At 43.3% G+C, this 13,864-nt stretch overlaps 1 protein-coding gene across 4 annotated transcripts in view; it reads right to left on the bottom strand.

The window, feature by feature from the left end:
* ccdc88c (coiled-coil and HOOK domain protein 88C) overlaps positions 1 to 13,864 on the bottom strand; it is a 58,605-nt gene that overhangs the window by 37,902 nt on the left and 6,839 nt on the right. For 2 of the 4 annotated variants that reach the window (XM_086275850.1, XM_086275851.1), the window contains exon 4: positions 4,537 to 4,606. In XM_086275850.1, coding sequence (XP_086131976.1) covers positions 4,537 to 4,606 — 70 coding nt within the window. The other 2 variants (XM_086275852.1, XM_086275853.1) reach the window with 2 other exon arrangements.

The raw sequence follows: 13,864 nt of genomic DNA, 5'->3' as shown, positions 1-13,864 counted from the left end.
ACAGCACAGAGGCACTAATCATGGCAGCACAAGAACAAGCTCTGAGTACAAGATCCATAGAGGCTGGGGTCTATCACACCAGGCAAGACCCCAGGTGCAGGCTGTGTAAAGATGCCCCAGAGACAATCCAGCACATAACAGCAGGGTGCAAGATGCTAGCAGGCAAGGCATACATGGAACGCCATAACCAAGTGGCCGGCATAGTGTACAGGAACATCTGTGCCGAGTATAACCTAGAAGTCCCGAGGTCAAAATGGGAGATGCCCCCAAGGGTGGTGGAGAATGACCGAGCTAAGATCCTGTGGGACTTCCAGATACAGACGGACAAAATGGTGGTGGCTAACCAACCGGACATAGTGGTGGTAGACAAACAGAAGAAGACGGCCGTAGTGATCGATGTAGCGGTTCCGAATGACAGCAATATCAGGAAGAAGGAACACGAGAAGCTGGAGAAATACCAAGGGCTCAGAGAAGAGCTCAAGAGGATGTGGAGGGTGAAGGTAACGGTGGTCCCCGTGGTAATCGGAGCACTAGGTGCGGTGACTCCCAAGCTAGGCGAGTGGCTCCAGCAGATCCCGGGAATAACATCGGAGATCTCTGTCCAGAAGAGCGCAGTCCTGGGAACAGCTAAGATACTGCGCAGGACCCTCAAGCTCCCAGGCCTCTGGTAGAGGACCCGAGCTTGAAGGATAAACCGCCCGCAGGGGCGTGCTGGGTGTTTTTTTATGTGTGTGTGTGTGTGTGTGTGTGTGTGTGTGTGTGTATGTATTATATATATATATATATATATATATATATATAATATTCTGTAACTCTGTAAATTCTGTCGGTGCTGTGCTTTTTTGGAAATCGAATTTCCCAGAGGAACCCACCCGAGGGATTAATAAAGTTCTATCTAATCTAATCTAATCTAATCAGTATATAAAAATTTCTGTATCTCCAAAATAAAACTATGAAGACACTAAAAATAAATTTCCTGTTGTTGTAAACTAAATACAATAAAGTTGCAAAAAATAAAGTTTTGAGGGATAAGCCTCTTAAATTTCTCCAAGTAGAAATATATGTAAACAAAACAAAAGCGATTTTCAATTTTTTTTGTAGTTTATTGCACTTTTTTGCAATTTATGTAATTACTATGGACTTAATACATACATATTAGTAAAATATGGGCTATAACAGTTGTATTGATGTATAGCAACTTGAAATGCTCCCACAAATGGCACTACAGCATGTAAAAAAAATAATATAAGCTCTGGTGGACTTGGTTCTATAGTAGGTCTTAAAGGGTTAAATATAGGGCTGGGCCATATTATACCGTTCACGGTAATACCGGTATAATGTTAGGCAACGATAGGAAAATGAAATATCGCGATAGAATGGGAGTAAAACGCGCATGCGCAGTGCCTTTGTTTTCATACGCACATGGCCGATTGTTGAGTGAAACAGATGAACTAGAATTGGTTTGTAAAAATGGTGCAACTTCAGTGATGTGGAACTGATTTGGTGTTTGTCCGTCAGATACACGACAAAGCACATTTTTTTGCAGAACATGCAAGCGGCCGTCGTTATTGTCATATTTGTCGGACTAAGATGCTCTTAAATCTGGGAGTAATCTGGGTCCTAAACTCCGTATGCTTCAGGTCAAACAACACTGCAGCATCACTGAGCGTTAAAAACTGTCTAAATTCTTTCATCTTTAATAAAACGATCAGCATTGCTGCTTTACCAGGTGTAACTATAAAGTTTAACTTCCAGGCATCCATGAAAACAAAAGTTATTACATTTAACGGAGTTAGAAGTTAGCAGGAAGCTAGCGGAAGTTAGCTCGCTAGTTTTGCTAGTTACCTAAGCATGATATTGCATGTTCTGACTGAGAGATTTCTGAAAAAAATCAAACGTACAGCTCTGCTATCACTTCCAACATAAATGAAGACAGGAAACTAAACAGCAGTGACGTTTGTAGGGTTACTGAAGTTGGGCTAGCTGGTATATAATGATGTGCTACGTGATCGCTAGCGACACAGCTATGTTAGCATAACATAAACAGTGAAGCTGGAGGACGAACACTAACACTTTTCCACTTATAAAAGTTAACGTGAAGGTTCCTAATGGTTAGAGACAAATGCAATCGCATGGCAGGATGCTGTAAACGGACCAAACTTCAGTCAGGAGAACAACTGAGATAATCCATCCACAATACGAGGTTAGTCATTAATATACTGCAACATGGGAATAGAGCAGCTGCCAGAGAATTCAACATTAATGAATCAATGGTACAGAAGTGGAGGAAGCAAGAAGAATGAGTTTAATCAAGTTTGATTTATCTGACTTTGTTTCGCTTAATGTGCCTTATAATCCTGTGCACCTTATGGTCCGAAAAATGCGTACTGCACACTGCAGTTTAATGTTGCAAAGCACCTCTTTTTAACTTCAGTGGATATTATACATGGTTATGCTCAGGATATGTCAGCCCATTTCTACTGGAAATGCCTTTTGGTTAAACTTTCAGCAAGGAATTTGCATTTGCACTGTTAAATTTTTATAAAGCTTTAATGTACATAAAAACCAGCTTCTTGTTTAAGTGAAAATAAATGGAAGGTTGTCTTTTTGCGCTAGTAATGTTGTGGAGTTGTATTTTGTCTCGCATCAATTATATCGTCGGTTATATCGTTATCGCAAATTTTCAAATATATATCGTGATAAATATTTTTGGCCATATCGCCCTGCTCTAGTTAAATAAATATCGTCAAATAATCGTGATCTCAATTTCAGTGAAAATAATCGTGATTATCATTTTTGCCATAATCGAGCAGCCCTACCGCCTGCTGCACCTGCGCAGATGAGATGGACTCGCGTGTTTTCTGATCCTAACTGGACTGACTGCAGTTTATCTTCACTGCGCTGGTCGGGCGCTTTGATCAGCGTGTGGAGTAGAGCTGGGCGATATAAGATTTTTTCATATCACGATATGTTTTTTTCATTTCAGGCGATAACGATATCTATCACGATATAAGCCAAATAACTATATTTGTAAGATTTAAATGTGCCGTTGCTCACAAGTAAAATGTGAAATAATCAGCAGCTTGTTTTGATTTAAATATTTATTTCCCATAATAAGTTCAACAGGGTAGATGTACTTAAGGAACATGAGACTTTTTCAGATAAATAAAGGCAAATATTGCAAACTACACAAAAGGCAGCCGCTAAAGCATTTAAGTTTCAAAATAGAACAAACAAAACAGACTAAATTGTCAATTCCACTTAGAAATTATTAATTATAAAAATAAATCTTGGTTTGTTTTACAGAAGAACAGACAAAACTGACTAACTTTTGTCAATATCAAATAAACTGAGAACTAAAAGGAAATTCTCAATCTCTCCTTGTTGTATAGCTTAGCTTTTCAAACAGTTTTAACAGTTACTTTAGTCTGACAAAAGCCGAATGACGAATTAGCGCTTCCAGTCAGAGACTGAGGCTACGTCCACACGTACACGGGTATTTTTGAAAACGGAGATTTTCCGTTTTCATTTTAAAAAATAATCCCGTCCACACATAAAGACAGAAATGAAGGAAAACGCTGCTATGAACATGCCAAAGCAGCAGGTGGCGCTAGATTCCTAACCGTGCAGAAATGTTGGCCAATCAGAAGTCTAGAAGCCTCGGTGGGAAAAAGTAAACAAAGCTGGGGCATAGAAGCAGAACCGAGTCGTATGTGTGGAGGGACAGTAACTGTGTGTATATATGTAAGCATTTAAACACTGCAGAGAGTAGAATTAACAGTAACAGTATTGTAGAAATTCATTTCACCGAAACAACGTGGCGCACAGTGTGACGTCAAAAAATGCGCACACCTTTGACGCTGCATTTTCTCCGTTTTTCTAGTCCACACGTAAATGCAAAACGGAGTTTTCAAAAATCTTCGTTTTCAGTGACCAAAAACGCCGTTTACGTGTGGAAGAAAGGTGCAAACGCATAGAAAAATCTGCGTTTTCAAAAATACCCGGGTACGTGTGGACGTAGCGCATGCACCAGTTTATTGTATTTCCAGACTTGCTTTCGGCACAATTTACAGTGCAAGCTACTCTGTTTTTTGTCAGACTTGAAATAGCCGAAATACCTTCACACTACGGAACTTCTATGGCTCTTCCGTTCGACAATCTCTCCGGCATTGGAACCATCATCTGTTTTCTCTTCGGTCACGCTCGGTTGATTTTTCTAGCCGCCACACTCATTTCCTCCATTACCCGGGCGGCACGGTGGCTGGCTGCTTCCCAAACAAATACACATGTGCGGCTTGGCACTTGTGCTGTACGTAACAAGTCACGTGACGTGACGCTGCAGCTGTGATTGGTTCAGCTCTGCACTACGTAATTGGATTGGCTGTTTTTTTTTTTTTGTGTGGCGAGGTCTATCGCGATAGTTTAATTTTTCTATCGAGAAAAAGTTATATCGCGATACATATCGTTATCGTTCTATCGCCCAGCTCTAGTGTGGAGGTACATTCACCTGTGGAGGTGTGTCGACGTAAGCGTTACCTGATATCGGGTCCTTGGCGATGCAGAGGATGTTGGGCAGCGGCATGACGATCAGCTGCTGCAGCGTGTCCTGTGACCGAGCGAAGAAGGAAAAGTGTCATTACAGTGACGATGATGACATCACATCAGGAAAAAAAGCGTGCTTAGCAATGAGGCGTTCAATGATCCACGTTCAGACCTTTCACATGTTCCCACCGCCAAAATAAAGGTGTTAATATTTCTGCGTTTTATAAATATTAACATGCCAGTGAGTCCTGCAGAGGCTAATGTGTGATCCAGTGTGCCTAAGAGGACCAGCTTCATTCACAGGTACAAGCTTCAGTCACTCGGTTTGTGCTTCATGAAATCAGAAGAAACACACACCTGTGTGTGTGTGTGTGTGTGTGTGTGTGTGTGTGTGTGTGTGTGTGTGTGTGTGTGTGTGTGTGTGTGTAGTCAGCCAACAGGAAACACCCTGCTGCTGACAAAGTGTGTGTCAGGAAATAAAAAGCCCACGAGGAGGGAATGCTTTCCATTCCAGAACACTGTCCCACACACACACACACACACACACACACACACACACACACACACACACAGATTTAATATGAACACTTTTCAAAGCAGAGCAGAGGAGGTGGGCCTTCATCAGGTCAGAGGAGGGCTGAGAGGGAAACGTCCTGATCGGAGTGTTTACAGGAGGAGGGAAGTGGCTGTCAGCAGCAATCCCTCCAAACCTGCCCGGTGTCTCACACACACACACACACACACACACACGCACACACACACTCGTATTTATCCACAGCCTGGCACTGATGGCACAAAGCAGACCCCACCCTGCCATGTGACCCCAGCTCAGCGTGTGCGGGAACGTGTCAGAGCTGAGCCTAAAATCCACCAACGTTTCAGGAAAAGTGGAAAATTAAAGCCAAGTTTACAAAGTTTGAATCGTTTATCTCGATGCTCTGAGCCGTTTTCACGCCTGCAGCTCTGAAAGAAGGAACTGAGCATTTCCATGTTCACACGTCGGCCTGCAGCTGATACGTTGGTCCTGGTTCTGGTCCACAGATCCTAGACCAGAACCAGAACCTGCAGCTGTTGCAGAAGCACATGGAGGAGATGAAGTGCACGGGAAATTCAGAAAGGTTCCCGTGCCCCTGCAATCAGCTCCAACTTTGGTTTCAGTAAAGGAGACGATCGAGATGGTCTGCAGGTGGAGTCTGTCGATGCGCGGTGTGACGGGACAGCAGGCAGCTACAACAGAAGAAGAAGAAAACATGGCTGCCAGGCGCTCGACAGTACAGCGTGGAGAGAGACAACATTTCCAGGAAGAAACCTCTTTAAAACAAATAAACAGCAGGTCACATGACTCCACATCTGTGGCAGAGACAGTCTGAGGTGTCTCTGAGCTTCCAGAGAAAAGTTCGTTCTTGTACTTTTGGTCAGGAATGTGCATCACTGATTAACGACATCATCACATGTAGCGTCGCTCGGGGTCGAGTTATGTTTGTTATCAGTGACCGGCCTGGTCAACGTCTGTGGCGAGACGGCACAGTACAGACAGGAAGTGTCTCAGTGACCTCCAAATTTAAGATCACTGTTTAAATCAACAGCTAGGACTTTGGGGTCACCAGGGGTCAGGGGGAGGTTTATCTGAGTTTGACGCACACCACAGGTAAGCTGAGCTGATAATGACCAGAGGTACAGTAGGTGTCTGCAGGACTGCATTTTACCATGAACACACACACACACACAGTCAGCTGTGCTATAGCGTTGAGGTGCCTGCAGGTAATGTTACACTGGTCTGTACAGGTAACATGAGAGCCAACCAGGCTGCCTGCTCTCTCTCACACACACACTCTACAGCATGAATAAAACATGTGTCCTGGCCACCATCTGTCTGTCAGCAGCGTGAGCTTCTGTCTTTATCCTGAATGTGACAGACTCACCGACTCTCTCACACACACACACACACACACACACACACACACACACACACACACAAGTTTTCCTTTTGTCTGTTTTCATGAAGCTCAAGCTTACAAGTTACACCAGGAACAAATCTGCAAGTTAGTCGTGCTGGCTGATCCTACATCCAGCTCAAAGCATCGTCGCCGTTAAATACACAAATGAATAAAAACACAAACACAGCTTGGCTGCAGTCTGATTGAAGCGTTTCAGCCGTGAGAGTTTTAACTCGAATCACGATCTCATCCCCAGCAGGATCTCTGAGATGAGATCGATGCTGCCGGCAGCACTGACCCATTTAACAGGCCTCAAGCCTCGGCCCGCTGACACACTGGGCTCACGTTTCTAATCCCAGATCAATGAAACTGTGGCTGCCAATGAGAGAGTCGACTTCTCCCGGGCCGCCGGCGTCTGCGTTCCAACAAATTCTCACCAATTTAAAATGCGAAGTGCAGACCAGACTTCAATGAAACGTGCCAGCAGAGTCCGCGGGCTGACGTCAGGCCACAGACCTCAGCAGGACGGAAAAAGTGCTCGATGCAGCGGAAAATAAAAGCTCCACAAAGTGTCAGTGCTGCTGGAGCTGCAGAACAAGTTTACTACAGAAACTGAAGAAAGAAAACCACCATCAGACGCTGCAGCGCGACCGCAAAGACCGGGCGAAGCTCAGCGGAGCGTGAAGTTTAACCTCGAGGACAAAGGAGACCTCCTCAAACAAAACTCTGAGAGCGACAGTCGGTTTACAACAGTAACACAGCATCACAGCTCATTTCTAACGACGACCCGAAACTGTCTGCACACTCCTGTGAAGCTCAGAAGTCCGTTTCCTCAGGCTGTCATTTAAACGCAGCGTCACTATAAAATACTAAAATTAATCTGATTAATCTGACAGGAGAAAAAGAGGTAAAAATTAGTCTGATTAATTCGTTTGTTTTTCACCAGGAACAAATTAAATGCTTCAGCTTACGTCACTGAAACACTTTATGACAGGGTTACTGTACGGAGGACCAAAACATACAGTTAAAAATAAATAATCAGCCCAAAAAACCTAAAATGCAGCCATTTAATACATCATCCATTATTTTTTATATATATATATATATATATATATATATATATATATATATATATAAACATTAGGGGTGCAACGATACACAAAATTCACGGTTCGGTTCGGTACTTTGGTGTCACGGTTCGATATTTTTTCGATACAAAAAAATGTTCATGCATTTTTAATTTGTCATTTATTAAAATTATAAATATATATTTTAACTCCAAAGTACAGTTTTTAAATTTAACCCTAACCCTTGTGCGTGTTTTTTATTTTGACAGCGAATGCGCACCTGCGGACCACTTATGTGCAGCCCTGGTTATTTAGCTTGTCATATTGCAGCCACAGAAATTCTTTTGTCCATGAAACCATAAAGCTGCACTTTCTTTTTGCCTTATAGTCTGATTTGTCATAACTTCTCCGTTTTGTGGTAAGCTTTTCTTTGGCTGTCACTTCTTCACCCTGACCTGTCTTATTTGGCTCAGCAGAACTGAAATGCTTTTACACACGCACTCACATAAGCTCAGCGATTCTCTGCGCGATCAACCTCTCACATGTTTAAGCTGCAGGAGATTTCACTTGTCATGTTTGCATAGTAAGCTAACGATTGATAAGACGATGTCAGAGGAATTGGTGCACAAATTATCATCACTCACAGATCAGTGCTGTCGCTCTCTATACACAGTTCGCACGATTGCAAAGTGAAAGCAAAAAAACAAGCGAAAATTCAAACGCGATTTCAATATATCACATATTGACAGTGGCTCACCGATGCCAATGACATAATTACCCAGCTACATTTCTGAAAGAATGCAAAAGCATTGACATATATTTTTCGTACAATAGCCCGACGGGCAGGGAAGAGATAGATTTTGGTAGCCCGACTGAAAAAATCGCTAGCTCCGGGACGTCGGGCTAGCGATATTGCAAGCCCTGTATCTGATTGAGGAATCACTCATCTTTGGAAAAGAGAGTTTATTACAGAGAAATGTCTCTTTCCAAAATAAAAGCTATACTATCCGCTTCTTCTGGGCTATATTCTCAGCAGCATAAGGAGAATCATGTGCTAACAGCTGTCTAAATGACTCGGCTAAAGTTAGTAGCATGCTTGCTTTTTTTTGTCTGCTTCCACTTGTCTTTGCACTAGGATGATGTCGGCGTAAATGTGCAGTCATATTCGTTGTGTTCCCGCTAGTGCTTTCAGGTTAATCTCGTTGAAATGACCTTAACGCCACAACACGGCAAATCTCCGTTAACGAGCTACCGCCGATCACTCCGTGCATGGGGCTAGACGGCCAACACGTTAACGAGCTAACTGTGCTAACACACTAGTTCACACCAATGTAATTGAGCATTGCACGGCACATCCAACATACTGTTTTACTTTAGTCCATGACTCGCTTACCTTCAGGGTCATACGTCACATGAAAACCAAAATAATTCCAAACGCCAGATCTGAATGAGGTTCAATTTGCTTGTTGCAAGCAGAGCTTAACTTCTGTCTCGCTAGCTTGCCCTGCGCTCTTCCTTCTGACGATGCTGTCTGTGTTGAGCGCTCAGTGGATCTGCGCTGGACAGTGCAGCCTAGGCGGAGTAGTCGAACACAGATTCACTGAGCGCTCAACACAGACAGCATCGTCAGAAGGAAAGTTGATAAAATAAATTACAAATGTTGTATTGTTCGATACATATGCGTACCGAACCGAAAGCACTGTATCGAACGGTTCAACATCGATACGAATATCGTTGCACCCCTTATTTATTTATATATATATATATATATATATATATATATATATATATATATAGTGATATTATTCTGTTATTATATGTTACCTTATACATGTAATCAAAATAGTTGAATTATGTTAACTGCTGTAGATCATATTATACCCTTTAATATAGAGTGTGTGATTAGTATGTAGTTTTAGTTTGCATTATACTTCTGACTTAAAAGAGTGTGAAAATCATTCGATCTATTGGTTTGACCTGTATTACTCAACACTGTTGAATGTATTACATTGTTTCTTGACATGTTTTACTGCTGAATCATGAAGAGAATGTTGTGTGCAGAGGACCTTGTCCAGATAATAGAAGAAACAGACCACATTCCTTTGGTGAAGAGCAGAAAGACAGAGAGCCGAGGTCATAAATTAGGCGCTGTAACAGAGAAAGAATGTGATGTTTGGTCTTTTACGACCAGGTGGGGGCCACTAGAGAGTATAAAAAGCTGTGTAACCCGTCACTATTTTGAGACTTGCTGTGACCCTCTGCAGGCAGCTCTCCCCATCATGATGGTCCTTATGCTCATAACTGTTGAATTGTATGGAAATAAATGATTGTTGATTGAGCATTTATACACCGAGTATTGTCCCTCCTTCAGCCCAAAGATTCAAAGAATTGGGAGATTTCAACAATACACACACACACACACACACACACACACACACACACACACACAAATTATTTATTTCATTAAATTTAACATTTTTTCTTTTTCCATTTAAATGTAGTTTTCTTTTATTTATAAGTTTATTCTTTGAGCTCATGACACGCTTCGAGTGACGCCCATCATTTGCATAGTGAAACAGAAAAATAACGAGCAAATGTAAAAAGAAAACACAGTGAGAAGACACACACACACACACACTCCGTGTCCTCGTTCAGCCACTGCTGCTCTGACACAGGTAAACCTCACCTGAGACAAACGCACAAACACAAGATAGATAAAAGCAATAGAAAAAACTGTTGAAAAAAGTTTATACATAATAAAAAACGAGTAAAAAAATAACAAGTTTCATAAAGAACCTTAAAATATTAGTAATAATATTTCTTATATTTGATAGATTTATTCAAAAACAAGTTTTTCAAAATTAAATTAAAAATACTGCATAAATGATTAAATTTAACATAAATATCATTTTAAAATAAAATATTTACTTTTTTTATATTTACTGGAATCTTTGTTCACTTACTGAGTTTTTAACTTTTAGCATTTTTGTTTAATTTTAAACTCATGATTTTTAAGTTGGCAGTTTTGGTCCTCCATACTCGCTGGAGGTAAACAAAGAAAAAAGCGACTTTTGTTTGTTTTCACACGTTAACGTGAGCAGTGTCTCTCACCAGATGACAGTCTGAGAAAACACAAACACACAAATTACCAAAACACATACAGCGCGCACTCAAAAGTAGACAACAATCAGAAACTGCCCTCTGGTTACCCTGCAGCCTGACCTCACACACACACACACACACACACACACACCCAGCATGCTCAGACACTTTGTCAGTGTTTTATTGTTACTGTCAGGAAAAGCTGTGTGTGTGTGTGTGTATAAAGTAGGGCAGAGGATATGGAGTTCCAAACATGCCAGACTGTAGGCTGAGGCCTTTGTTCTGGAGTTCCCACGGTAACCGAGGAGGGTAAAGTGAGAGAGGAGGAGGGGGAGGAGGGCTGCTTGCGTTACTGCAGAAGAATTAAAACTTCTGCCACCGCAGCCTCACACTTCAGAGGCGTCACGCTCTGCCACCGGCTGTTTACAGGTCGTGACCTTTGAAACTAGGCTGAGGGCCAAACTTAGGATGGACTCTGACCTCAGACCACGTAAAACATTAATAAAGCCGATGTGATCACATCGCACACAGGAAACTCCACAGCAGCACAAACACAGTCCAGAGGTTCAGTTAGCAGCTACCTGTCAGAGGCCACGCCCCTAACAATGCAGGTGAGTTACAGAAACGCGCTCTCCTGTACATAATAAACAGTTTGTGTACATGTTTCTCATAAAAACAGAGCAGAGCTGATTCAGCTCCTGATCAGGTGATTGATCCCTGTGATCGGTTCCTCCTTTTCACAGACACTAGCTGCATTCACAGTGTTGATTCTGATGCTGGAAATTATTTTGAGCCAGAAGGAGATGAAGATGATCCTGGTCTGTGGATGCAGGTAAAAGGAGACCTTTCATGTGCTCCCACTCGCTCTGAGCACACACCTCTCCCACAGGCTGATACGAGGCTTTAAACTTTACCCAGAATGCACTTTGTGAGGTTTCCTGTAGCGAATGATCAGAAACAGATCAAAGATCAGGCAGCAGCTGCTTTCTACTCTACGTCACAGACATCAAACTGCTACAGGTGACCCAGGCGACCCAGGCTCTGGGACAGACGAGCCGGCCTTTAGTCTGCATGTTTCAGCCCTGAGAAACTCAGAGATCTGCTGAACACACAAGGCCTCGTGAAATGAAGTTAGAGCACATTATATAGATCAGCTGACTGCGAGGAGGTCACCTGTACATAAATGACCTCTCAGGATGAGAGGACCTTTAACCTTTGAACCAGTTTCAGACACAAAGAGTCGTCTTTGTAATTTCACTGATTCATTTTTTATTGATAAACAGATCAATAACTGTGGACACAGTCAGGCAGAGAACCAGCAAAGACACAACAGAGCTCCAGATATCAGCTTACTGAGCCCCACACACACACACACACACACACACACACACACACACACACGACTCAGCAGGCCAGTCTGCATCTGCTGGGACTTCATCTAATTAGGACAAAGCCGACGCCCAGCTCCGCACGAACAGCTGGAGGTGTGTGCACGTATGTGTTTGTGTGTCCGTGTGCTGCAGCTGATCCTGCTCTCTAAAGCTTGTTGACTTCATATTATCATCCGAGGAGTGTTTGTGCTCAGATTTTTAAAAGATGTTTGAAAAGACAGCAGATTAACTCTGTCCTGCCCAAAGACACACACACAGACACACACAGACACAGACATGCACACACGCACACACACACACACACACACACACGCACGCACGAGCACACACACCAAACTGTTTTTATAGGATTGGATTCATTCATCATTATTTTGTCGTGTTTTTGTGGGTTTCGTTTCATTTACTCAGTAAATGTTCTGTTTTTCTTCCTTCAGCTGTTTAAAGGGAACAGAAATCGTATGACAGCTTTGAAGTGTCTCAGGCCTCGTTTATTAGCCTGGACCCAAAGACCAGCAGATGACCGTGGCCACACCTCCATCGCTGTTTTCTCCTTACAGGAAGTAGAACTGCTGAGGTCACAAAGAGCGCACAGATCCAGACACAACTTCATAAACGGTCCAATTAGCACAAAGTTAAAAATGAAATCCATCTCAGAATAAAAGTAAAGTGTCTGTCGGGGGTGTGGCCTCTTCGTGGTCATTCCCTATTCAAACACCAAAACTTTATTAAAACTCATTAAAGTCCATTGACCTCCATCTGAAACACTTCCTGTGGACAGATAGAGGTCGCACAGCACGATCACTGCAAACATCAGCTCATCCTAAACACCCATTAGCATCTAAGACCGGCCAGAGACCCAGACCGGACCCAGACCCTTCAAACAGCACCTGCAGCCGCTGCAGGAGGGCATCATCGATGGGACACTTCACTGTATGTGGAGCCTCCCATACCTCCGTGTGTGTCACACAGAACGATGGAAGCTGATCCTCAGTAAGCTTGGCTGTATGAAAACGAGGAGCTCTGATCGCTCAGTCGCAGCTGTAAATGGTAAATGGCCATATATAGCGCTTTACTAGTCCCCAAGGACCCCAAAGCGCTTCACATATCCAGTCATCCACCCATTCACTCACATCCACACACTGGTTATGGCAGCTACATTGTAGCCACAGGCACCCTGACAGAGGCGAGGCTGCCGGACACTGGCGCCACCGGGCCCTCTGACCACCACCAGTAGGCAACGGGTGAAGTGTCTTGCCCAAGGACACAACGACTGAGACTGTCCAAGCCGGGGCTCGAACCAGCAACCTTCTGATTACAAGACGAACACCCAACTCTTGAGCCACGATCGCAGCTGTTTCACAAACCGCCTCTTTGTGTTCAGCCAGCTGCTAAAGATAGACCAACAGTAACGTTTCCATCAGCAGCTTCAGTCTGAAAAAGGACAAACAGGGGCGCCGTCACCCGCAGACCTGCAGGTCACAGCCGAAGACATCAGCGTATGCAGATGATGCATGTGTGCTCATGACAAACTCCCAACAATCAGTTCCAGCTGTATTATATTTAACACTGGAGGACCTGAAACCTGACTGTTACCTAGCAGAGGCTTTCTGGCTCAGAGCTTTCAGGACCTGACAGCACTTCCTGCTCCTTTCTTTAGGATGCCCCGGGGCAGACCCTGGGTCAGCTGGAGAGATCTCTCTGCTGGTTTGGGAACACCGTGGTCCCTCCACAGGAGCCAAAAGAGGTTTGGAGCCTGTAGGATGCAAACGTGTCTGCTGCTTCCTGGCAGAAGTTATTTTAGCAGGTCTGCAGTCACACAGGTGCT

Source organism: Aulonocara sp. 'chitande type north' Nkhata Bay, linkage group LG19 (assembly GCF_057382095.1).
Source record: "Aulonocara sp. 'chitande type north' Nkhata Bay isolate Kocher_YH1m ecotype deep benthic linkage group LG19, A_spYH_male_GT1.1, whole genome shotgun sequence".
Taxonomy (NCBI): domain Eukaryota; kingdom Metazoa; phylum Chordata; class Actinopteri; order Cichliformes; family Cichlidae; genus Aulonocara; species Aulonocara sp. 'chitande type north' Nkhata Bay.
This window is presented reverse-complemented; position numbering and strand designations above follow the sequence as displayed.